The sequence below is a fragment of the Camellia sinensis genome, chromosome 6 (assembly GCF_055761805.1).
Source record: "Camellia sinensis isolate YWXY chromosome 6, ASM5576180v1, whole genome shotgun sequence".
Classification (NCBI taxonomy): domain Eukaryota; kingdom Viridiplantae; phylum Streptophyta; class Magnoliopsida; order Ericales; family Theaceae; genus Camellia; species Camellia sinensis.
The window spans coordinates 44,098,478-44,121,845 of NC_138966.1; the positions used below are offsets into that span (position 1 = coordinate 44,098,478).

Sequence of the window (23,368 nt, forward strand, 5' to 3'; positions counted from 1 at the left end):
AATTTAGGCAAGCTTAGGCAAAGACGTCAAACAACCCAAGCAACCTGAAACCCGAATTATATATAGAGAGAGAGATATATAAAAGTATTAAATATACGTATAAATTATTAGCCATTACATGATATTAAAGTAATTTATATTATTAAATCATATTGAATATATATTATATATACAAATAACATAAAATCTTACTTTTTTTTTCTTTTATTTTCACTCATAAATTGTAATTACTATTATAGTGGCATCTTTCTTACATTATATAAATTATTTGTTTTGATGTTATTAATGATTTTCTATAAAAAATAAAAAATAAAAATTTAAATAGAGTCAAATTTTAATAATTTAATTATCTAGCTGCGAAAAAAAAAATCTAAAATTCATTTACAATTCGGGCAACTCGGGCAATTCGGGTTTAACTCGGGTCAGGCTTAGGCAGACAACATCGGGTTACAATTCGGGCTTGGGCGGACTTGGGCAGGTCTCAGCACAACTTAGGCTGGGCTTAGACAACCTCCCAACCCGACTGAACCCGCCTGAGTTGCACCCCTAATAATCATTGACTACGCTATGAACTTCTAAGTCATCACTGCTTATGCTTACTATATCTTCTTCTAAATCTTCTATAATCTGTAGTCTTTTTATCTGTTTATTAGTATTCGGCTTATGTCTTTTGGGGCAGTTCTTTGCAAAATGAATAGGTTCTCTACATATAAAACAATTGATTTTTTACTACTAGGCTTTCTAGCATATCTTTGTTTTCTTTATCTTTCTCTTCCTTAGGTAATTGCTTATAATTTATTTTATTAGAAGTTCTACTTTTTTTAATGAATTTTTGTTTTCTCCACGTTTTCCTATATTTTTTCTTCCAATACTTTTCTTTTTTATATTTTCCATAATTTTTGTATTTTTTCCTATTATATTTACCTTCATATTGCTGAGGAGTATATATTATGCTGCTATAGAAACCATAGTTTTGTTTTTTCAAATTTTTCTGTATTTTGGCTTCTATACATTTTTCTCTAAGCCTGTGAAATGTAAAAACTATTCTAGGTCTTATTCCTAAAGCTCCTCATATATTTACTTCTCCTGAGGCTATTCTTGCTGGTAAGTTTGCATAATAAATTGACCATTTATTTTCTATCTCTTTTCCTAATTCTCCTGGTAATTTCCTAAAATATTTATTTCCTATTTCTTCATCAAAACTTTTTTCAGTTTTGGCTGCTATGGCAAAATATTCCTTGCTAAAAGGTACAATATATTTCTAACTTCCTAATGTTATCTGATCTAACTCGGTCAATGCTATACTTTGAGTATAATCATTTCTTCTAGAAGGGTCGTATCCTATAAGCATTTCTTTTATAAAACTAGTAAAATTTCATGGGTTATCTCCTAATCTTTTAAGCTATCATCAAATGGAAAGTTTTATTAACAATTGATTCAGTTTGATTAATTAAGTTTCGTTTGGCAAGCCTAATGTTTTAATCACTGTAGAAAGCCACTTTAGCTATATAAATTGAGACTTAAGCTCATTTAAGCTCATCTCTTCAACATTTTGAGCTCCCAAATTTGAGACAACATTGTAGAGAGAGAGAGAGAGAGAGAGAGAGAGAGAGAGACTCCATTTGAGAGAGAGTGAGAGTGTAGATTCAAGGTAGAAGTTGAGGATTTTGCTAGAGTAGCTCAAGTTCTGCAAGAATCTAGCGTATTTGAAGGCTTTTGGTGAGCATCTAATCCATAATTCTTGAAGATTATATGATTTAGAGTTGACATCATGAATTATATGAGAACATTTGTATGTATTTTGATAATTAAAAGCAAGAAAGCGAAGGAATTCTACATGCATGCAAAGTTATGTTGAATTCTAGCATCCATGTTAAAGTTGTGAGTTAGTTTGTACATGCATGTCTCATTCATCATGTTTAACCCTTAAATACATGTTTTGGAAGGGAGTTTCTTACATGCATGGAGCCTTGAGCTCAAATTTGTTAAGTTCATGAATTTTGAAAAGAGATCATGTACATGCATGCACAATTTTATTTTGTTAAGTCCCATTTTCCACAAATTTTTACGTACAGGTGCATATCTTTGCTATGTCTTGAGAGCTCACCGTGATTTTACATGAAAACATCTCATTTGTCCATGTTTTGGAAGTTTGGATTTCATGATCATTATATTCATGTGTTTTATAAGTTTACAAGTGTTTTATCAAGTTTTGGCCCAAAAGAATGAGTTTTGATACTTTGAAATTAAGTTTTGGAGCTTAGAGTGAAATCTAGAAATTCCAGAATTCGCACTCTCTACTAGAGCGATGGATCTACCGCTCGAGCGAAGAATGCAAGCACCTAGAAGTTTTGCAGACATGAGCATTACACTCGATTGACACAATCTGCGCTTGAGCGACCACTCTATTTTTGATCCTCAGCTTGAGCGACCAAAGTTGCGCTTGAGCGTAAAATGAGAGCTCCTAGAATTTTTACAAAATTTTGCAGATTGCTCGAGCTACCAAAGTTGTGCTCGAGCGAAGACCCTGTTTTCAGAAAATTGACTAAGTGTTTCAAAGTGCATTGTGGCATCCTTATTGCATCCTAGGCACTCCTAAGCCTTAATTAAGCCATAATAATGAGGATATGAATTAAAAACCACACTAAGAGAGAAATGTACTAAGTTAAGAGATTACAAAGAGTGTGTTTCAATGTATACGAGCTTGTGATAAGAAAGAATAAGAAGCTAATGCAAAGAAAGCTAAGCCGTGATGGCCATATGAGTGTGTAATGATAAGGTATGTTTTGTGCTATGTACATTTTGATTGTAGGTCGAGAATTGGAGACCGATCAACTGTTTTTGGAAGCCCACTATGAGTAACGTTATTGTAAAGATATGTTCATACGAATTATGTTCCAATTGTGATTTGATAAGTTATGATTTTTGAAATGATATTTGTTTACATGAATGAATGTCCTATGTTTGAAATCTATTATAGCATCCATAGATTGGGGACGGCATGTTAATGCGGGTCCATGACATATATGTGATTACGAGATCTTGTTAACCACTTCAAAATGGTGATTTGTTTAATTCGGTATCCAGAACCGATTACTCTAGTTGAATGGCGATGTGATATGTTCTATTGGATGTACCACTATTATGTTCTGATATGAGAATTGATTCCATTATGATTTGTTTTATGATTATGAATTGTTCGGAATTCGTTCACTAACCTTTTTACATTAATGTTATTCACTGGGCTTTAGCTTACTATTTATATATATATAAATATATATAGGTGAGCGAGTGCAGGACCAGGCCTGAGGGCTTCTGTCTAACTTCTGTTTTGTCAAGCCAACCATCATGCCTTGCGTGGAGGTTCCTAAAGTGTTGTGTGTTATAAGCTCCGGTTGTTCCTGTATATAAGACTTCGTTTGTTTTTGTTTGCTGTACTTAAGATACTGTAGTTAAGTGTGTAGGTATAACGAGAGAATGACTTTTGAATATGTATGTATAGTTTTAAATATTCTGTTTTATATAAGTCTGCACAGCTCATTGAACGATTATATTTTTGTTATTTGCTTCCGCTAGCTCCTTATTTTGTGATCCTGTTTCAGAGGTCATAGGGAATCTTAGGATTACTGTCTGGTTACGATGCTAAACCTATAGGGGCGGGTTTGGGTTGTGACAGAGGATGTTGGGGAAAATAGTGGATGATTTGATACCTACTTATATCTCAATTAGTAACTTTGTAAAAGGCTCATCCGATGTCAAATGAGTAATAGTCCTAAAGTTACAAATTGGAGCAAGGGTCATGAGTACAACTTTCTTTGTGGTCGATTCTACCTTTAACTATACTCTGTTGTTAGGAAGAGACTGGATTCATCTGAATGGATGTGTACCATCTTCATTGCATCAGGCTCTCATCTTCCTAACCAGCTGAAAGGGAAGTAAGCCACATGATGGCATAGAGGTTTACTGGGCTAATGTTAACCCCTTCATAGCAGATGCACGCATCATTGACGCAGCATTATATGGAGAAAGCTTGGGGCCAGTGGAGGTGGTTTCTAAAGAGCTAAAGTCATAAGGAAGGGACATTACTCCTGAAGAATTTCAAGACTACATAGATAAGGGATTTCAACAAATTGGCTAAGACTTGGCCAAACCCAGCCTGATACAAAAGAGGCAAGGTGAACCAATCATTGAATTGGTGGCTAAATAGGATGGTTGAAGGATGAGTACAGTGATTGATGATTAAGAGGACATTAGTGCAGTTAGGTATACTTTCTTTAGATTATTTTGTTTATTTTTTTTTCAAATAAGGTAAGTTCTAAAATTTTACCCTTATGTTCATGGACTGAATGTGTGATTGACAATAGTCTTCTTAATTATAGAGAGGTTCAGTTGGAACATTTGCAGGCAACACCTTCTAAGTTAGATGATCTCAAAGATGATGTACAGGATCCCTTAGAGGAGTTTAACTTAGGGGATGAAGCCTGTAAGAGGCCCATCTTTGTCAATGCAAAGTTATCTAATAAATACAAGGAAAGGCTAGTTAGCTTTCTTTCTTTCCGATTATATGGATTGTTTTGCATGGAGTTATGATGAAATGTCCGGCTTCGACAAATCATTAGTTAAGCATAAGCTCCCAACACAAAGTAATTATGTTCCTCATAAGCAGCCTTCAAGAAGAATGACTAATGAGGTAGTGATATTAGTTAAAGAAGAAATTTAAAGGCTGCTTAAAGCAGGGTTCATAAGAACTGCCAGGTATGTTGAGTGGTTGTCAAATGTGGTTCCTGTCATGAAAAAGAATGGCAAGTAAGAGTCTGCATAGATTTTACGAACTTGAATACTGCAACTCCCAAAGATGATTTGTTGGTTAATTCAGCAACCAAGCATGAAATCTTATCTTTCATGGATGGACATGTTAGGTATAATCAAATATTTATCAGCCTAGAAGACACCTACAAAATAGCTTTCAAGTGTCCTGGGGCTTCAGGCACTTTTGAGTGGGTTGTTATGCCATTTGGCTTAAAAAATGAGGGTGTTACCTATCAAAGGGCCATGAATTTAATCTTCCATGATCTAATTGGAAAATTTTCAGAAGTCTATATAGAAAATGTGGCTATCAAGTCAGAAAGTTTTGATGAACATTTAGACTACCTTCGACAAACCTTTCAAAGGAAGAGGTCTTATAAGTTAAAAATGAACCCTTTAAAATGTGCATTTGGGGTTTCTACTGGAATTTTTTTTGGTTTCCTAGTTCATTAAAAGGGTATTGAAGTGGATGCAAATAAGGCCAAAGCTACATTAGCAACAGCACCACCAGCCAACAAGAAAGAAATGGAAAGCTTTCATGGAAAGCTTTCTAGGAAAGGTTCACTTCCTAAGGAGGTTCATAACTAACTTGGCTGGAAAAACTCAGGCTTTTCATCTCTGGTAAAGGCTAGAGTAGATATGGATTTTAACTAGGGAAAGCCTCAACAGGAGGCTTTTGATTTAATTAAGAAATACTTAATGAATCCGCCAGTGCTAATGCCTCCCATTAAGGGGAAGCCACTAAAGTTGTACATTTCAACATGTGAAGGGTCCATTGAGTGCCTAGTAGCTTAGGATAATGAGAATGGCCATAGGTAGGCCATCTATTATCTTAGCAGAAGATTAAATGATGTAGAAACCAGATATAGTTTAGTGGAAAAACTGTGTTTGGCTTTGTATTTTCCTACCATCAAGCTAAGGTGCTACATGTTATCTTTAGAAGTATTGGTGGTAACCTAGACTGATGTAATTAAATACATGCTATCTAAGCCTATTATGAGGGGAAGACATGGTTAATGTGGTTGTTGGCTCTAATAGAATATTGTTTCAAGTATGTTCCCCAAAAGGCTAAGCCTTGGCTGATTTTTGGGTTGAGCACCCTAGCTATTTCGTCGATGAGGATTTGTTTGAGGTAAATTATGCAAAAAATGCCCCTTGGAGGCTAATATTTGATGGGTCTAAAACAGAAGAAGGTGTTGGAGCTGGTGTTGTGTTTGTAGTGCCCAATGGTCAAGTTCATCAGTTTTCATACCAATAGATGAACAGTTTATCACATCTAATAATTAAGCTGAGTGTGAAGCCTTGATTATAGGTCTAGAACTGGGCATAGAGCTCAGAATTACTAGCCTGCAAGTTTTTGGTGATTCATAGTTGGTCATTAGGCAAATTAGGGGAGAGTGTAGGTGTGCTAATAAGGCCCTAGAAGAATATATAGCTGAGGTATCAGCCATGTTAGTTTTCAGTATATGTTTCGACTTGAAAATAAGCAAGCCAACAAAATGGCACAGGTAGCCTCAGGTTTGAGAATTCCGAAGGGAAGCCATGAAAGAATAATCAGGATTCAAAGGAGAAGTTTCTATAGATTAAGGGATCGATAGAGAAATTTCTTGGTAGTAATGCACTTAGAGGTGGCAAAAGGAGATTGGAGATACCATTTGATCAAATATTTTGGAATCTTAGAGAAAATATTGGTAGACAGGTTAAGTATCAGGCCTTGAATCATGTCATCATGGAAGGATGATTTGTTTAGAAGGGCTCATGATGGCATGACATTACTGTATATAAGCCAGGATAAGCAGATCAAAGTAATGGCTGAAGTGCATGAGGGCATATGTGGTGCTCATCAAGCTGGAGAGAAAATAAGGTAGATGGTCAATAGATATAGTTATTTTTGGCCAACAGTAAGAAAAGACTGCATAGCTTATACCAATGGGTGTCAAGCATGCTAGAAACATGGTAGTCTCCAGAGGGTGCCAGCAGTTGTGCTACATTCTATAGTAAAACCCTGGCCTTTTAAAGGATGGGTAATGGACCTGATTGGGCAAATTTTCCCCCATTCCTCAAAGTAGCATTCTTACCTTTTAGTGGTTATGGATTACTTCACTAAATGGGTACAGCAGTGCCATTGAGAATGGTAACCTAAAGCCATGTGATTGGTTTTGTGAATAAATACATAATACATAGGTTTGGGTTACCTCAATCGATCACAGTGGATCAAGCCACTATGTTTAATGGGATGAAATCAAGGAATTTGCCAAAGAATATGACATTCTAATTCTCAATTCACCACCTTATTATGCTCAAGCCAATGGGCAAGCTGAGTTTACCAACAAAATAATAAAAAATACGTTGGAAAAGATAGTTGAAGAGACCCTTAGAGATTGGCATAATTTGTTATCCAATGTATTATGGGCTTATAGGAACTACAAGAAAAATAGTATTGGGACTACCCCCTATGAATTGGTATATGGCCATGATGCAGTATTACCCCTACAAGTAACAGTCCAATCCAACAGGGTGGCCTTGCACTATGACATCCTTGTCGATGAGTATGCTGAGGCCATGATGATGGAGTTACAAAATCTAGAGGAAAGAAGAATTATGGCCTACAACCTTCTTTTGGCTCAGAAAAGAAAAGTTGAAAGGGATTATAATAAAAGAGTGAAAACCAAGGTATTTTCAGAGGGAGATTTAGTGTGGAAAACCATACTGTCGTTGGAAAGCAAAGATCCAAGTTTTGGAAAGTGATCCCCAAAATGGGAAGGGCCATTAAAGATTCACAAGGTCCTCATAGGAGAATCTAATCATCTTGCATCTATAGAGGGAACCCCACACAAGAGAATTATAAATGAAAAATATTTAAAGAAGTATTATCTAACCATGTGGGAAAGCATCAAGCGTGGGTAAAAGAAAATTTTTCATTAATCATAGTAAAATGGGGTCCATGTACAAGAAAAGTTATGTTACCATCTAGTCTAAAAATAAAATAAAAAAAGAGCCTTAGTCCTTTTGAAGGGCAGTTACAAAGCTAGCTTATGAGGAAATGATGGCTCTTCTCTTTGTTTTGACTTGGAAGAGATTTCCTTGGGCATCCTTAAGGGCGGTTGGGCCATCTTGAGCCAAGAGTTGGTTCATCTGTTGGTTAATATGGCTTTGTTCTTCCATCAAAGCAGTTTGTTGGACCCCAGTTGTGGCCAATTCTACCTAGAGCTATTGGATTGAGCCAGAATGACAGTTTTCCTCTCATCGATGGAGGCACTGGTCTTACAGATGGCTTGGGTTCTAGCAGAAGCACTGGCCAGAGTATAGGAGACTTGCCTCACAGAGGCCATCTTGGCATTAACAGTCTCAGACTCAACTTCAAACTGTGCCATAGAGAAAATGTGTTGAGGAAACTGGCCCATGAAATCTTGGAAGATGTGAAGTTGATCAGGGTCTAAGAGCCTTTCTGCTAGTGGCACAAAGCTCTGAAACTCGCCAAGAAGTTCTTCTGCCCTAGTGAAGGCAAGATCCTTAAAGGGATGGCTCAGTAGCAAAAAGAATTGATCAACTTCCTGTTATTCAGTGGATGAGAGTTGCTTGAACCTTTTCTTATAAGTAGTATTGGCAATTGACAGTTGAAAAGCATTGGCTTGTTGAAACAAGTCAAGAGTCAAGGCCATAGGGGAGCTGCCAGCCTATGAGGAAAAAGAAGGTTAGAAACATTTAAAGAATAAGGAAAATCAGAAGAAAAAAAGAAGAATAATGATACCTCCACAGAAGAGGAAGGTAAGATTCAAAGAAGGGTGGCTTGAGGAGTATGAGCCTCCACTTCAGTGGTGGGGACTACCCTCACTTCAATAAGAGAAGTACTAGTGGTAGGATAGGCCATAAGTAAGGCAGATGGAGGTTGCTCCACTCTAGGGGAATGGACATCAATAGCAAGGCCTGAAAGAACAAGACCAGAAAATAATGAAGTTGAGAAGAGCATGGAGTGGTCGATGAAGAAAAAAAGAAAAGAAAAAGGGAAACATGTAGTATTAAGAACATAAATAAGGTAGGAAATATTGTCACGCCTTGGAAAAAACACCTCTCAAATCTTGTTCCCTTATTTCATCCCACATAGATACAAATAGTAGACACAAAATAATAATAATAATAATAATAATAATAATAATAATAATAATAATAATAATACAATTCCATAACACTTCTTCCCCATTTAACTATTCCCAAAAACTTCAATATAATCTGCTTACATCCAGAGTTAAAAGGAAACAGTTCAATAACTATGAAGTTATACAAAATAGAGAAATCAAAAATAGACAACACTATATCGAAAGTGTCCATGATTTAAAAATAAAATACTTCACATATATACAAAATAACCCCAAGGCTTTAACACAAAACATTAAAAAAGTGATCATTAATGCTTCGTCTAAATTGCTTTCCATAATAAATCATTTAGGTGGCTCGTCAACTTCATTTCCTGAAAGTGGTTAGTTTTTGGGGTAAGCGAATGCTCAATAGGAAGTATATTTAACAAATTATATAATTAATTGAAATACACATGATCATGCAATGCAAACATTTGGTAAATTTATTATGTATGCTTATAAATACCTTTATGCATGAGTATGAAATGAGCAAATGTTGAGATTAAATTAGCATTTCCAAATTTCACAGGGGTGGTAAATATACTATGACATTCCAAGTAAGAGCCATAATTCAAAATACATACATAGATATAGATTTTGTATACTAAAAATATTCCCACATTTGCTGACTCCAAAAACAGCGGGGTGATGGGCACCCAAAAACCTTTTTCCCTTCCACATTTGCCGACTCCTGAAACAGCGCAGACATGGACACCTAAAAACATTTTTCAAAAACCATGTTTTTCCACATTTGCCAACTCCTGAAATGGCAGGCTCGTAGACACCCAAAAACCATTTTTCCACATTTGCTGACTCCTGAAACGGCAAGCTCATGGACACCTAAAACTATTTTTCCACATTTGTCGACTCCTGAAACGGCGGGCTTGTAGACACCCAGAAACATTTTCCCACATTCGTTTGGCGATACGTACATATAGGGCAATTGGGCACCTTGACTCCTCACGCTAATTACTTTACACAACTCAACCAAACTCGACTTACTACCCGAACTCATAGACTATTTATCCCCTTTCAACTCCTTCAATACGCCAACATTTTAAAAGTCACAAGATAAAATTTTAAAAATTTATGATGCATGAATTTTCCAAATCTCAATTTCCCTATAATTTCAATGCACAACAATTCAAAAGTTCACATGTCAACAATGAGAAGATTTTTCAATTCATAACCATCATCAACTCTAGTTTTGGTGTAAAAGTCTCAAAGTCTAACTTTTCAACATCAAAGTCAAGTAAATACACTTAATTTTTAGGTTCTAGAGGCCAATTGGGCAAAACTCCTTTTTAACTCTTCCAACCATTCATACACATTAGTATCACAACAATCCGATAATTCATATTTCAACCTCAAAGTTGAATAAACACGCCCAATTTCATGTTTTAAAAATCAATTGAGCAAAACCCCCCTTTATTGAACAGGTTTCAAAACTAGGGTTTGTAAAAAAATTAGGGATTTTCTCTCTTTCATGAATTAGAGACTAATTTTCCTCATCAACAACAATAATTCTCAATAATACACATAATTTCATCCATAATCATGAATTATTGCTCACATCCTTCCAAATCATTTAATTGCAAACACAATCCATACATATATCTACAAAGGTGAATATCTAATGAAATTACCACATGTGGGTTTCAAATCAAAGATATGATAAGTTAAAGATACCCCTACCTCAAGAATGGAAGCTTAAGATGGAAACCCACTTGAAATCTCTACGAAAATGCAAAACAATCGGTAGATAACTTGAACTACACTTGTTCTTCAATTTTCTTGAAGAATCTAGGGTGGATTTAAGGGAAAAATTAGAGAAATCAAGTGTTTGGAACTCTAGGGTTCGGGTATGGAGGAGAGAGAGAGAGAAGAAATAAAAAAAAAAAAAAGGATTTTGGGCCAAAAAGTGACTTTAAAGTGCCAGGATTCGAACAGACCACTCGAGCTGTCAAAGATTGGCTTGAGCGGTCAAAAAGAGCTCCTAGAATCTCTGAAATTCGCACAAACCACTCGAGCGGTCAAAAGTTCGCTCTAGCAGACTTGCTTCCAACATAGATACTCAAATTTAAAACAGCCATAACTCCTGTATCCGGTCTCTATTTTGGGTTGTTCTTGTGTCTAAATGGAAGCCCCAGAAACAAGCTTTCCAATGGTTTTAACCTCACATCAAAATTCAAAGTGTGGAAACAGAAATGGGCAAAAGAGTGAAGACTACTCATGGGACAATTATCTGAATCAATGTTATTCAATCTTACTTTACCATTATGATACCACCATAATCAATATCCCAAAATGAACCAAAGAGGCTCCAAGTACAATAATAAGAGTGTCAAGAGCAATCCCACTAGTTCAAGAAGTATAAAGTGTTACAAATACCTTCAGAGGAATTGGTAGGATTGAGGTGATCGCATTGTTCTGGCATGAATTGGCCAAGAGAAGTTTCTGTAGGAGCCTTGGAAGAGGGCTTAGTGATGGTCTCAGAACCAGCAGCTACACACATCACAATGAAAAAGAAAGAAGTAAAAAAATAAATATATAAATAGAAAAAAGGTAAGAAATAAATGAAGTTGTAAAGAAATATACCTTGATGTGGTAGGATATGCTCTGAAGAAGATAGGGTGACAAGTGTCTGGGAACCTTGAGCTGGCTTAATGGTTAGCTCAGTAAAGTTTGTAATGATATCTTCAAAAGCAGTGGCTGGTGTAACATTAACTTCCAAGATTTGCATTGGAGAGTTGATAGAAGAATCTTTAAGCCTAGCCTCAAAGAAAGGATCTTCAGTCCTTTAATCAAGCTTGGGGAGGCCTCAGGGCTGATAGGGGCTGATGAGGGTTGGCTCTTCCTCTTGCTCTCTCATTTTAAAAGTGGCGGGATGAACTTCATTAGCCATGGGTATTTGTTCTTCTGGGTTTTGTGTTTTAGCTTTAGCCCAAGTCTCAGCCATTGAAGAGGAAGCACCATCTTGTCGGCGAAACCTCTATCAATGAAGTTGAAGAGATGCACTATCACTACTTGAAGATTCAGAGCTGGAGTAGTGATAAGCTCTGACTTCATCATCCTCAAGAGGAACAAATTGCAGAGGGTGAACAAACATAACAGTTGCAGCATAATGTGGCATCTTGGCAACTATTTCTACTATAGAAGGGATAAAGGTGTCTTCTTGTTAGGGGTTCTGATCAGAAGATAGAGGAACAGAGTCCCTAGAGGGAGTTACTAGTAACTTTCTCATTTTCGGATAGAAGAAAAAAAAAAAAAAGAAAGAGAGAAAGGAGTTTAGCAAACTTTGCTAGAAGGGAAATGATGGGAACATTGTCCTCATCAAAAGAAGGGATTGTCTTGGAGGTATAAGCATAAGCTATTGTGGATGGAACAGCCTCATAGAATAGTGTTTGCTCTACCAAAGATAGGTCTTCAAGAACAAATTTGTTTTCTTCAAGAGTGAGGTTGTCCACATCAGAATCTTGGCCAGTCTCTGTGTTTGTGCTAGTTTTGCTAGCCTTTTTTAAGGTAGCGGTGCCTTGGAATAAGAGGGGTTCTGTTTGGCTTTCTTTCTCTTAGATTCTGCATCATAGGCTTTAAAGGTAGAAGCCATGAAGGAGTCATCTAGGGAATTCCTTCTCCTTTGGGTTTCTTGGCATAGACCTTGGGGGTTTTGTCCTTAACTTTACCAGAGGTCTTAGCCAACAAAGGAGGCAGTAAGTAAGGAATATTAGCAGCACCAATCTCTCATGGAGTATCGGTTATTAAAAAATGCGAGACTGTAAGCATAAATAATAAGATCCAATAAACAACAGATACGAAGGAAAAGAAAGAGACCACGAGTAATTTATAAATTTGGCTTTGTCGATGGGAAAGAGAAAGGCAGGATTGGTATTCCTCTAGTGACTTGTGGAATATGACCGCACTGGGAATGGTCTACCAGTACCTAAATCTGTTACTAATGCTTGCACTAACTACAAAGGCAAATAAACTAGGCTTATGAAAAAGTTTATGGTTTTCTATCAAAGTAGTCTAAGCATAAGGTTGCTCAGTGAATTAGACAATGGCGTTCACATACTCATGTATGGTGTAAGATGGAAATAAGGGAGATGAATGCTTTGGATGAGACCAAATTGTCTAGCCTGTTGACTGGGATTGTAACTTTCAAAACCACAGGTAGAATGTCTGTTGCTGGAAATGAAGCATCCAACCAAGATGTACCTAGGGGTGAGGCAAATGCTTCAAATTGTCTTTTGAGCTTGCCTAAGTTCATCATTTAAAGAGGTATGATCAACATGCATATAAGACAAAGAAACAAAAAAGAAGAAGAAGGATTGAAAATAAAGGGAATGAATCTTGTTGATGGTGAAGCTAAGAAAGGTGGAGAAATAATGGGCAAAAGTAACAGTAGGAGAAAGATGGTAGGAAAGAAAGAACTCAGCATAGGTTTCACACTTGGGTGTATAGTCTATTCTCCTATTGGATCTGATCTCTGGGAAATAAGCAAGAAGCCAGGCTTGAAAAAGCCAAAAAGGGTCCCCTACACTATGGCTTATACTTAGTTAATTGGTCAACAACTACTCAAACTACATCATTACCCCCATTGAGTATTCAGAAGACCTACCACAAAATCTATAGTAACATGTTCTCACTTCCATTCTACTATAGGTAAGGGTTGCAATAAACTTGCTGGTCTTTGGTGGCAAGCTGGGCTTGTGTAGAGCTTGGACAAAAAATGTGAGTTAGGCGCCATCCAACTGGCTTGATCATGGCAGGCAATCAGGACAAAGCTATCAAGGGATCAACGGGGAGGGAAGAACTTCAATGGAAAAATAGAGAAGGGTTTGTCGCCAATTTTGGTGGAGAGGCATGAAAAGAGATGTAGTCTTATTCGTTTTGAGGTACTTTACTTGTCAACAAGTGAAAGCCGAACATTACACTACAAGAAAAAACACTTTTGGCGACCACCTTTTTTTTTTGGTCGCAAATAGTCCACTTTCTGCGACCAAAATTTAACTTTTGGTGACCACAATTTTTTGGTTGCGGAAAATCACTTTTTGGCGACCAAAAAAAAAGTTGGTAGCGAAAAGTATACCCATTGGCGACCAAAGGCTTTTTTGGTCGCGGAAGATCACCTTTTGGCGACCAAAAAAAAAAGTTGGTCACAGAAAGTACACCCTTTGGCGACCAAAGGCTTTTTTTGGTCGCGGAAGATTACCCTTTGGCGACCAAAAAAAAAAAGTTGGTCGCGAAAAGTATACTATTGGCGACCAAAGGCTTTTTTGGTCGCAGAAGATCACCTTTTGGCGACCAAAAAAAAAAAGTTGGTCGCGGAAAGTATACTATTGGCGACCAAAGGCTTTTTTGGTCGCGGAAGATTACCCTTTGGCGACAAAAAAAAAAAGTTGGTCGCAGAAAGTTATGGCGGGATAAATTTTAAAAAAAAATGATACCACTATAATTACATGCTATTTTTCTGTTTAGGCATTAAAAGTTTTATAAAATAATATATGACCGAATTTTTATGGGTTATATATATTTTTTGCGGAATATGAACAAGAAACATGGTGATGGCAGAGGGGATTGGGTACATGGTGATTCCTTGGTCACGAGTTCAAGTCCCAGGTAGCACAAAAGAATTATTTTTTTTGGATCAAGGCGTTGACTTTTGGCGACCAACTTATCTTTGGTCGCTAAAAGTTTACTTTTGGCTAATATGAATTGGACTTTCCGCGACCAAAAAAGTTGGTCGCGAATAGTCACTTTTAGCGACCAAAGGCTTTTTTGGTCGCAGAAAACTATCTATGACGAGGCTTTAGCGACCAACTCGCGACCAACATATTTTGGTCGCGAAAGGGTTTTAGCGACCAAATATGGTACTTTTCGCGACCAAAATGTTGGTCACGGAAAGTGTTTTTTCTTGTAGTGTTACTTCTAACTTCAAAAAATTGCATAAAGCCTTGTTTATTTTGCTCAAATTAATCCACAAAAAGACTTACTAGATAGATTTGAATACAAATGTATCTGAATTTATTCATTCCATTTGTTTATTTTTTTTAAAAAGTATTTTTTATTTTTTTGATTTTATGTGTTTAGTAAAAAAAAATTATATTTTAATTAATTATTTTTATAATAAATTTGTAGACTTAGGTAATCTAGATACACTTAAAATGTAAAATATTTATGAAAAATTTAATTTTTTTTTTACTAACTATATATACAAAAATGTAATAATGTTTGTATTCAAGAATTCTTAAATTTGTTTTGCAAAACTTTTTAAGTGAATTAGATTAAGTAAATATAAAATAAAAAATAATTAAAATATAAAAAATTACAAAAATAGAAAATACAAAAAATGAAAAATTCAAATACAAAATTTTGAGTCTAAAATATAAATTCACTTATTTATTTTTTATTTTTTTTATCTATATGGAAAAAAAAAAAGACTTTAAGGGTTCATTTGGGATGTGGGTTGATTTTTTTGTTTTCTTAGCTTAGGGTTGATTTTTTTGTTTTCTTACCTTGTTTGTGATAGGCTTTTTGGTTTTTTTTTTTTTTTTTTTTTTACTTTTGTAAGAGAAAAAAATGAAATGATTATAATTTGGATGTGACATTTTGTCTTATTGGACTAAAAAGCCTATTTTGTCTTTTTGTAACTATTTTAGCCTTTTGAATGTGACATTTTGTTTTATTAGGTTAAAAAGCTTATTTTGTCTTTAGCCAAAAAAAACCTCACTTAGTTTATGCCAAGCAAGGGCTTACGCTATAACTTTAATTTCAAAACTTTTGAATCCAAAACTCTATTCTTTTTCTTTTGGGGTCAAAAGAATAAAACAATTTGAATAATTATATTGCTTCTACTTATTTATCTATTTGTTCATATATCATCTATTATTTGTCCATGTATTACTTAACCTATCTATCTGTTTATATGACTACCATGACTAGTCACTGTCCATGACTTTTCTAGCATATTTTCGGAGCTAGCAATGGTTTGATAGTGAAGTAAGAATGAAAAATAAATTTAAAATAATTTCATTAATCATATTTTTATTATAAAAAAGATTTTATTCTTGGACATATGTTCTTTTGAAAAGAGTTAAAAAAGTCAAAAGTCGAATTTTAACTCATTTTAGATCACATCATCTCTTATAATTTTTAACCATAAATAGGCCATAATGTCATATCCTATTAGAAAGAGCTCCGATTCGTAACTCGAATTCGGATGCTCGAATTTGGCTCGAATTCGGAGCAGAGGAAGAAGAGAAGAAGAAGAAGGAGGGAGGAGGGAGGAGGAGGAGGAGGACTGGAGGGGAGGGGGCCATAAAAATGGGGCTAGAGGAGGAGTCGGGGCTGGAGGTGGGGCTGCGACGAGTTGCGGCCGGGCTGCGACGATCGGCGGCGGCAGGGACCCTTCTCTCCTCTCCTCTCCTCTCTCTCTCGCCTGTGTTGCCTGGTTCAACGAAGAAGAAGAAGAAAAGAAAGAAAGAAAAGGAAGAGAAAGAAAAAAAAAAAAAAAAATTCGAGATCCAAAACGACGTCGTTTTGAGTCTCGAGCCAAATTCGCTATCAAAAATTTTTCTATTAGAAATAGATTTATTATCAATAAATAAAATAAAAAAAACAGTGATTATTTTGGCAAAAAATTTTTGCCAAAAAAGGCGTCATGCGTGGGCGTAATCAACAACTCACATAGCGCCTAATCCCCAAAAATTCGAACATTTGCCGCCTAAAAACACCACCTCCTTCCCTCTCTTACGTTTTACATCTCTCTCCCTTGGATCCACATCCCATAGATCCACTTGTTACCCTCCATCTAACCCTAGCTCTCCTTCAGTCCAGATATGGAGAGCGACGACGATTATGATTTGTTCTCACTTCCCCAAGAACCCTCGCCTTCACTCCATCACCGAAAGCTCAAACGCTTGAAGAAAGCAATTCATGTCTCAATCGATTCCCCAGTCGAATCGGCAGAGAAAGTCGCTTCATCGCCGCCAGTCGATTCCTTCGAATCGCAAGCTCCGGAATCTTCCGAAACCAAGGGTTCCGAGGGTCTTGAAATTGACAATGAGTTGAATTCTGTAATTGATGATTTGCATTCCCGTGAAGATCGTAAGAAAACTAAGAGGGTTTTGGATTTTGATGTTGTGGATGAAGAATTTGATGGGAAAATGCCTGATCAAATTGGTGGAATGGAAGAGAATTTTGCGGATTTGAATATGGAGAGGTCTGAGAAGAAACGAGTTAACGAAGAAGATTCGAGTGAAGATAAAGAGAAGAAAAAGAAGAGAGTTAAGAGTGGTGGTGATGGTGTGAAGCCCAAAACATCCAGAAGAAGAGAAGAAAAGGTAGTTTGCTCTGAATTTTCTTATTCGTGCTTCATTTTTTCCCCAATAATAGTTTGCTGATTTACTTAACCCTGATTCCCAGGAAAGACAAAACTATCTGCAGCAGCTTCATGTCGAGTCTCAGAGACTCTTGCGAGGTATACATATTTCATTTTCAACCTAGAATCTAAGGTTCCGTTTGTATTTAGGGATCTGAAATGCATGGATTTGACATTAATCATTAAAGGAAAATAGATTAAATTTAGATTTGATAGTTTAGCCATGGATTTCAAGATTGAATTATATAACTTTACCATGATGAATTTAAAATAATTATTTGAAATCGTTGCTGAGGATTTTCCTTACAGTTGTAAGGATCCTACTAAAATAGATTTTGGAGGTGTTAGGGAAGAAACTTTTTTGGCTTTTTTGGCTAAAATAACACTAAAAGACAAAATAGGCTAAAATAGCCAATAAGATAAAATGTCACATCAAACCCATAATCATTTTACTTTTCCTTTCACAAACATCACATCTAACTGTAAAAAAATTCAACTATTTTTTCAAACACAAAAATTTTAATCTCCTAAAATAGTCAAAAATTAAAATAGCCTACTAAAATAGCAAATTCCCAAACACTCACTTTATATCTTGACTTATCTTATTCTATAATTGTTCTATTCACGGGCAATAACTAACTCTCTAGACTTCTTGTGAAATTCAACTTCAAATCCCATAATTTGAAATCCATATCCATTCAAATGGACCCTAATATTATTGAAACTGTATTTATCACATCATTCAGTTTACTTCTACATATATTTATGTTTGCATTGGATTTTCTTTTTTGTAGAAACTAGAGATGCCACCTTTAAACCTGTACCAATTGTACAAAAACCTATATCATCAGTCTTGGAGAAGATTCGGCAAAGGAAACTTGAGGTGATGAAGAAGTGAGTAATTTCAATATTTGGCTTTGCCTTTGAATTCATTGACTTTATTTGCTTTTATTTTTCTAAATTTGTGATTACATCTTTTCAGGGTCAGAACAGTGAGTTTATATGATAATTGTTCTGTTGATGAGGACAATGGTACTGTGAAGGAAGTTATAACGGATCATGATTCAGAAAATGTCCTCACTGAAGAGAAAGAAGTTTATAAATTTGCAGAAGTGGTAGTGGTGCAAGAGGAGACAACTGCATGTCATGTTGATGTAGAGAGTAGCTTAGATGCTTCCCGTGTGAATGAATCTAAGGAAGCTGCAAGACAATCAAGTCATGAAAATAGTCCTTACCAAATGGTAACTCAGATGGCAAATTTATATTTGTGTTGAATTTCAAATTTCTTGTGCAGTTGCTCTTATGTTAATTTCATAGATGTGATAATACTATGTTGATCAAATCAAATGGGATTTGTGGTACATGTTACATTGCTGAATTTGACACTTTCATGATTCACAGTTTTGCAATTGTTTTTCATCAAAACCTTGTAATGGAAATTAGAAGAGTAGGAACGTATGCAGATTCTGCATTAAGGACTCATGATGAAAATAACTGAGCAGAAACATAGTATATTCTTTGTGGAAAAGAAATGAGGCGGATTTCCCATATCAACTTACTCTTGCTTCTTTATAAGTGCAGGCTGTGGATGAACAATCAATGCCTGCATTTCGAGCTCCAGTTGATGATACTCAGGTTTTTTTACTCGCATCTTTTATGTTTGGAAGGAAATTGCTATTTCTGCAAGAGGTTGCAGATGCATAAATTATTGCTCATTGTTTGTGTGTTGTAGGATCTGTTCTGTGATTCCGAAACAAGTGAAGGGAAAGATCCGATGTTTAATGATGACAATGATAGTCCTTTGGAGGAAGTTTTAGCACCATCTTTCCTTGCAATGAACTTGAAGTTTGATTCTGCTCCTCCTGATGACATGTGAGAGTTTAAAAACTTCCAATCTTGTAGGTTTAGGATGTGATTTCATTGATTTTTGAAGTTTCTAAATTATTGATCTGTCACCTTACTGAACTGTCATGCATCAAAACTACTTAAAAGTAAATGCCGTAGCTGCAAGCAAAAGGTTTATTTGCTCGTTATTTTGGGGTGTAAATGAAGTCCATCTCTCATCTCGTGAAAATTATATAAATGGTTGGTTTTTTTTTTTTTTTTGAACAGTTCTGATGATGAAGAGGACAATGACAAGGAGAACATTGATCCAGAACCCGAAACAGCTGATAAAGGAAGCTCTTCTCCAAAAGGTGATCCTGTTAAAGCTTTTGTTGATGATGAAGCTGTGGAAGAAGATGACAGCGACAATGATCTATTGCACTTCCAAGAAAATGAAGAAGATGAGGAAAATGAAGATTATGAGGAACTTAAGGATATGATAGCAACTCAGTATGATGAGAAGCAAATTGATATTGAAAGGCGCAATGAACTTCATCAGAAGTGGCTGGAGCAACAGGATACAACTGGTACAGATCATCTTCTGCAGAGACTAAAATGCGGACCGAAACTTAAAGACACAACTTTGCTTGAAGAGGAGGAAGAAGAAGAAGAAGAAGACGAGGATGAACGGGAATTTTGTGATGAAGCTGCAGAAGACCCTGTAAAAACAAGTATAGCTCGGATCAATTCAAGAAAAGCAAAGCAAATGATTCCTCACATTTTTTCTGATAAAAATGATGGCTACGTCTCATCTGATGGCGAGGAGACAGAGAGGAGGCTAGTTAAACAGCGCCTTCTAGACAAAGCTGTGAGATGTTTCTATTTTTATTTTCATATACAGAAATACATTTTACAATTTTGCTTCATGGGATGGATAATACTATGTTCTATTATTTGGTTCCTTCAGTTTGTTCTATAAACACTTGCTGAACTTCATAACCTCAAATGAACAGGAAGAGCAGGGTGTATTGTTATCCCCGGGCAAGGATGAGAGCTCTAGAGAAGTATTTGGTCTCATAAAGAAGTTGAATATCGTGCCTGATGCCAAGAGGAAAGCAAGGACATCATGTGAGATGTTTCTGCATATAGTTCACCGGTATTGTAGAATTATAATATTTCATTGGTTGTTGCTTACTAACATTTGTCACTATTTTGCAGCATTTTTTGATAAGATGCTAACAGGAGGAAATAACAACGGCTCTTCAAAGGTAAAATAATCTTCACATGTTTGGAAAATGGTATGAAGGGTGGTGGTGGTATCTTGGATTACTCCAATGCATCAATTTGTTTTAGAAAAGAACTAGATAAAATGATGAATTATTTGAAACTCAAACTTAAATTTTTGATTGTGACAGCCACTTTTAATACCTCCTGCCATCACTGTTATGAGTCAAAGCATTTCTTCTCTATCTTTCCACCCAATCAAGTTATATGTGCTTGTTGGGGAAAATCACTAATGGGAGAAATTTTGAATGAGTTGGAGTGGCTTTCCCTTGCAAGTCTCTCGTGTATTTATGTCCTAGCAGACTTTTGATGGGACCACACATGCCTATTGCTCATTTTCCAAGATTGTGGGTTGTTAATGAATATCCAGCTCTACTATAAAGCCTATTATTCCATTTTATTGTTGGGAACTCCTCTCGTCATACATAAGCCAATTCATATCAGGTGGCATAATATAAACTAAATAAATTTGGACCATAATTGGTACCCTAGATCTAGCATAATCCACAAGTTCCATTCATGATAGAAGTGGTTGGTCATTGTCTGCTAGACCAGGTTTGGCAAGCAACAATGGCTTATTGAAGTTAAGCTGAATATGCAGATACGTTTTGTTATTTGTCATGGCAGCTACATATTTCCATTTAGTTTGTTTTAGGCGTCAAAGTTTTAGTTCTGTAGCCTGACTAACTTTTCTATGGATCAATTTTGCAGTCAACTTTCCTTGGTCGAGGACCAAGCCATTCTCTTCCATCATCCCACAAGCAAGGAAAAGGCAAGGTTCGATCTTTCATTTTTGGAAGAGATGACAGTAATAGCAGGAGTTCAATCTCAATGTCAGAGGATTCTTCTGATGCGGTAAGCTTTATAGAAAGCACAATAAATATTTATATCTGTTCTGTATTTTTATCCACTATTCCATTTTATATGCCCCAAAGTTATATCCATTTTGAAAGGTCAAGGTAACTTTCTGGTTTTCCAATTTTTTCAATGTCATCCTTTTTAAACAAGTGTAAATACATCTGAGAGTGAAATACAGGGATAATTTGAAAATTGGTATGCTATTAGTTGGTGAAAACTCATAAATATTTGTCTCTTTAAAAAGATGGGTTTTGTACGGTGGACAAAAAATATGGGACAGAGTGTGATACTTGTTACATGCTGTCATTCCAAGACTCGACAGTAACCAATTAATAGATAGCATAATTGCCTTCCAGGATAGCTGCCTGTAAATTGTTTGTAGAAGTATTCATCTTCCAACTATTAGTATTGTTGTTTTGCCATGCATTCCATTTTCCACTTGGATGTTGAGGTTTATTGGTCTTAATCTTCTGTTTCATTTACCATTGAAACAGCACTTTCTTCTCATCCTGCTAAGCCAAATAATAATTTCCGTGATGGTTATATTTTTGTTAAACATGCAGATTCCAAGAGAAAATCGACCAGCAAGGAACGCTACGACTAAGTTCAGTAGCTCACAATCCAAATTCATTACTCAAAGTACCAATGACACTGCTGAAGCAGTTTCTGGTGCTTCACTTTTTGAGATATTGAAGCGATCTTCAATGCAGTCCAATGACTTCAATCAGGACACCATGGTTGGCCTAACTCAAACTGTATTTGCTGCTTTTAAAATTCCAAAGAAACCGATAAAGATTGAAGGAAGGACGTAGAACAAATTAAAGAGTTCTACAGCATTCTCACTGTTGGAAGAATTCTTTGCCCATTAGGTTTTTTAATGGTGAGATTCTCTAGTTCAGATTATTGTTAAGTTTTGCTTTGCCAATTTTCAAGTTCTAGATGCTGAACCAATTGAAACATGGCTCCTTTTATGAGGCCAAGCCTGATATAATCTTAGAAGAACTTGAATTTACTGATTGCCTTGAGATATAAATGTATATTCTATATCAAAAGGCTAGATTTGCTTTCTTGACATGGTGCTTGTATTCCTCGGAGAAGGAAGATAAGCAAATTCTGAAATTCTATTTGATTTGAAGTTATTTATCTTTGAATGGATTCAAAATCAATGTGCAGGAAATTTTGCTTTCATAGGTTTTTGATATTTTAACGAGGGAAACTAAAACAAAGGAGATCATACATGCTTGGTTTTGTAAGTAGTGTGTCATTATTATTGTTGGCAATTCCAAGCAGTTCGACAGGTTGCAAGTTCTAATAAGGCTGTCAAGCATGCTGGGATTCAGGATGACTAAAGATAGGGGGTTTCAATAGCAACTTGGATTGCAGCCTCCGTGGTTGTAATAGGTAGGGACTCCTAATCTAGCTGTATTGGCTTAAAATAAGCTACAAATTGGCTATTGCTTCAAAAAGTTTATTTGTTTGGCGTATTTTTCATTTTTTTTTGGGGACTTTTTTAGTACTTTTTTAAGCAACTTAAGTTGGCTTTTTGACAAAAAATTGATATGACAAACAACTTGAAGTTGTTTTTATAAGTAAAATGGATTTATAAGCTCTTCCAAATGAGGCAAATTGTAAATGAAACTTATACTTCGGGTTAGTTTAGGTTAAGAATTCACTTTTATTTATTTATTTATTTATTATTATTATTTTAAATTTTTTTTTACATTCCTTACTATCATCTTTTAACATTTAAATGTTTTTAAAGAGCCTTAGAGTTAGTTTGACATTTTTTTTTCAATTACCAACAGCTAAAACTAAACCCAAAGTGGGAAAAGAAAATTGAGCGGGATTTGGCCACTTGACTGGTTAAAAAATTTTAAAAAATTAAAATGTCAACAAAAAAAAAAAAACATTTTAGTAATTTATGATTTTTGATACAATAAGCAAAGTCATTTATCAAATGAGTATTGTTATTAGTATCTTATCAATTATTTTGGATCTCTCATATTTTATTTTATTTTATTTTATTTTTTTAAACTTCAAATGAAATTACTATAAACGATATTAAAAATTTTGAGACACC

General features: G+C 35.6%; 1 protein-coding gene across 1 annotated transcript; it reads left to right on the forward strand.

Annotated features, from left to right (window-relative positions):
• The first annotated feature begins 16,523 nt into the window (after window positions 1-16,523).
• On the forward strand, window positions 16,524-22,454 carry LOC114264087 (DNA ligase-like protein). The gene is made up of 11 exons (XM_028204696.2): window positions 16,524-17,284; window positions 17,367-17,421; window positions 18,117-18,216; window positions 18,305-18,563; window positions 18,904-18,957; window positions 19,055-19,194; window positions 19,435-20,014; window positions 20,160-20,274; window positions 20,365-20,414; window positions 21,142-21,285; window positions 21,852-22,454. Exons 1-11 carry the CDS (start codon window positions 16,781-16,783, stop codon window positions 22,098-22,100), a joined length of 2,250 nt encoding a protein of 749 aa, XP_028060497.2. The 5' UTR covers window positions 16,524-16,780; the 3' UTR covers window positions 22,101-22,454.
• The last annotated feature ends 914 nt before the right edge of the window (window positions 22,455-23,368 follow it).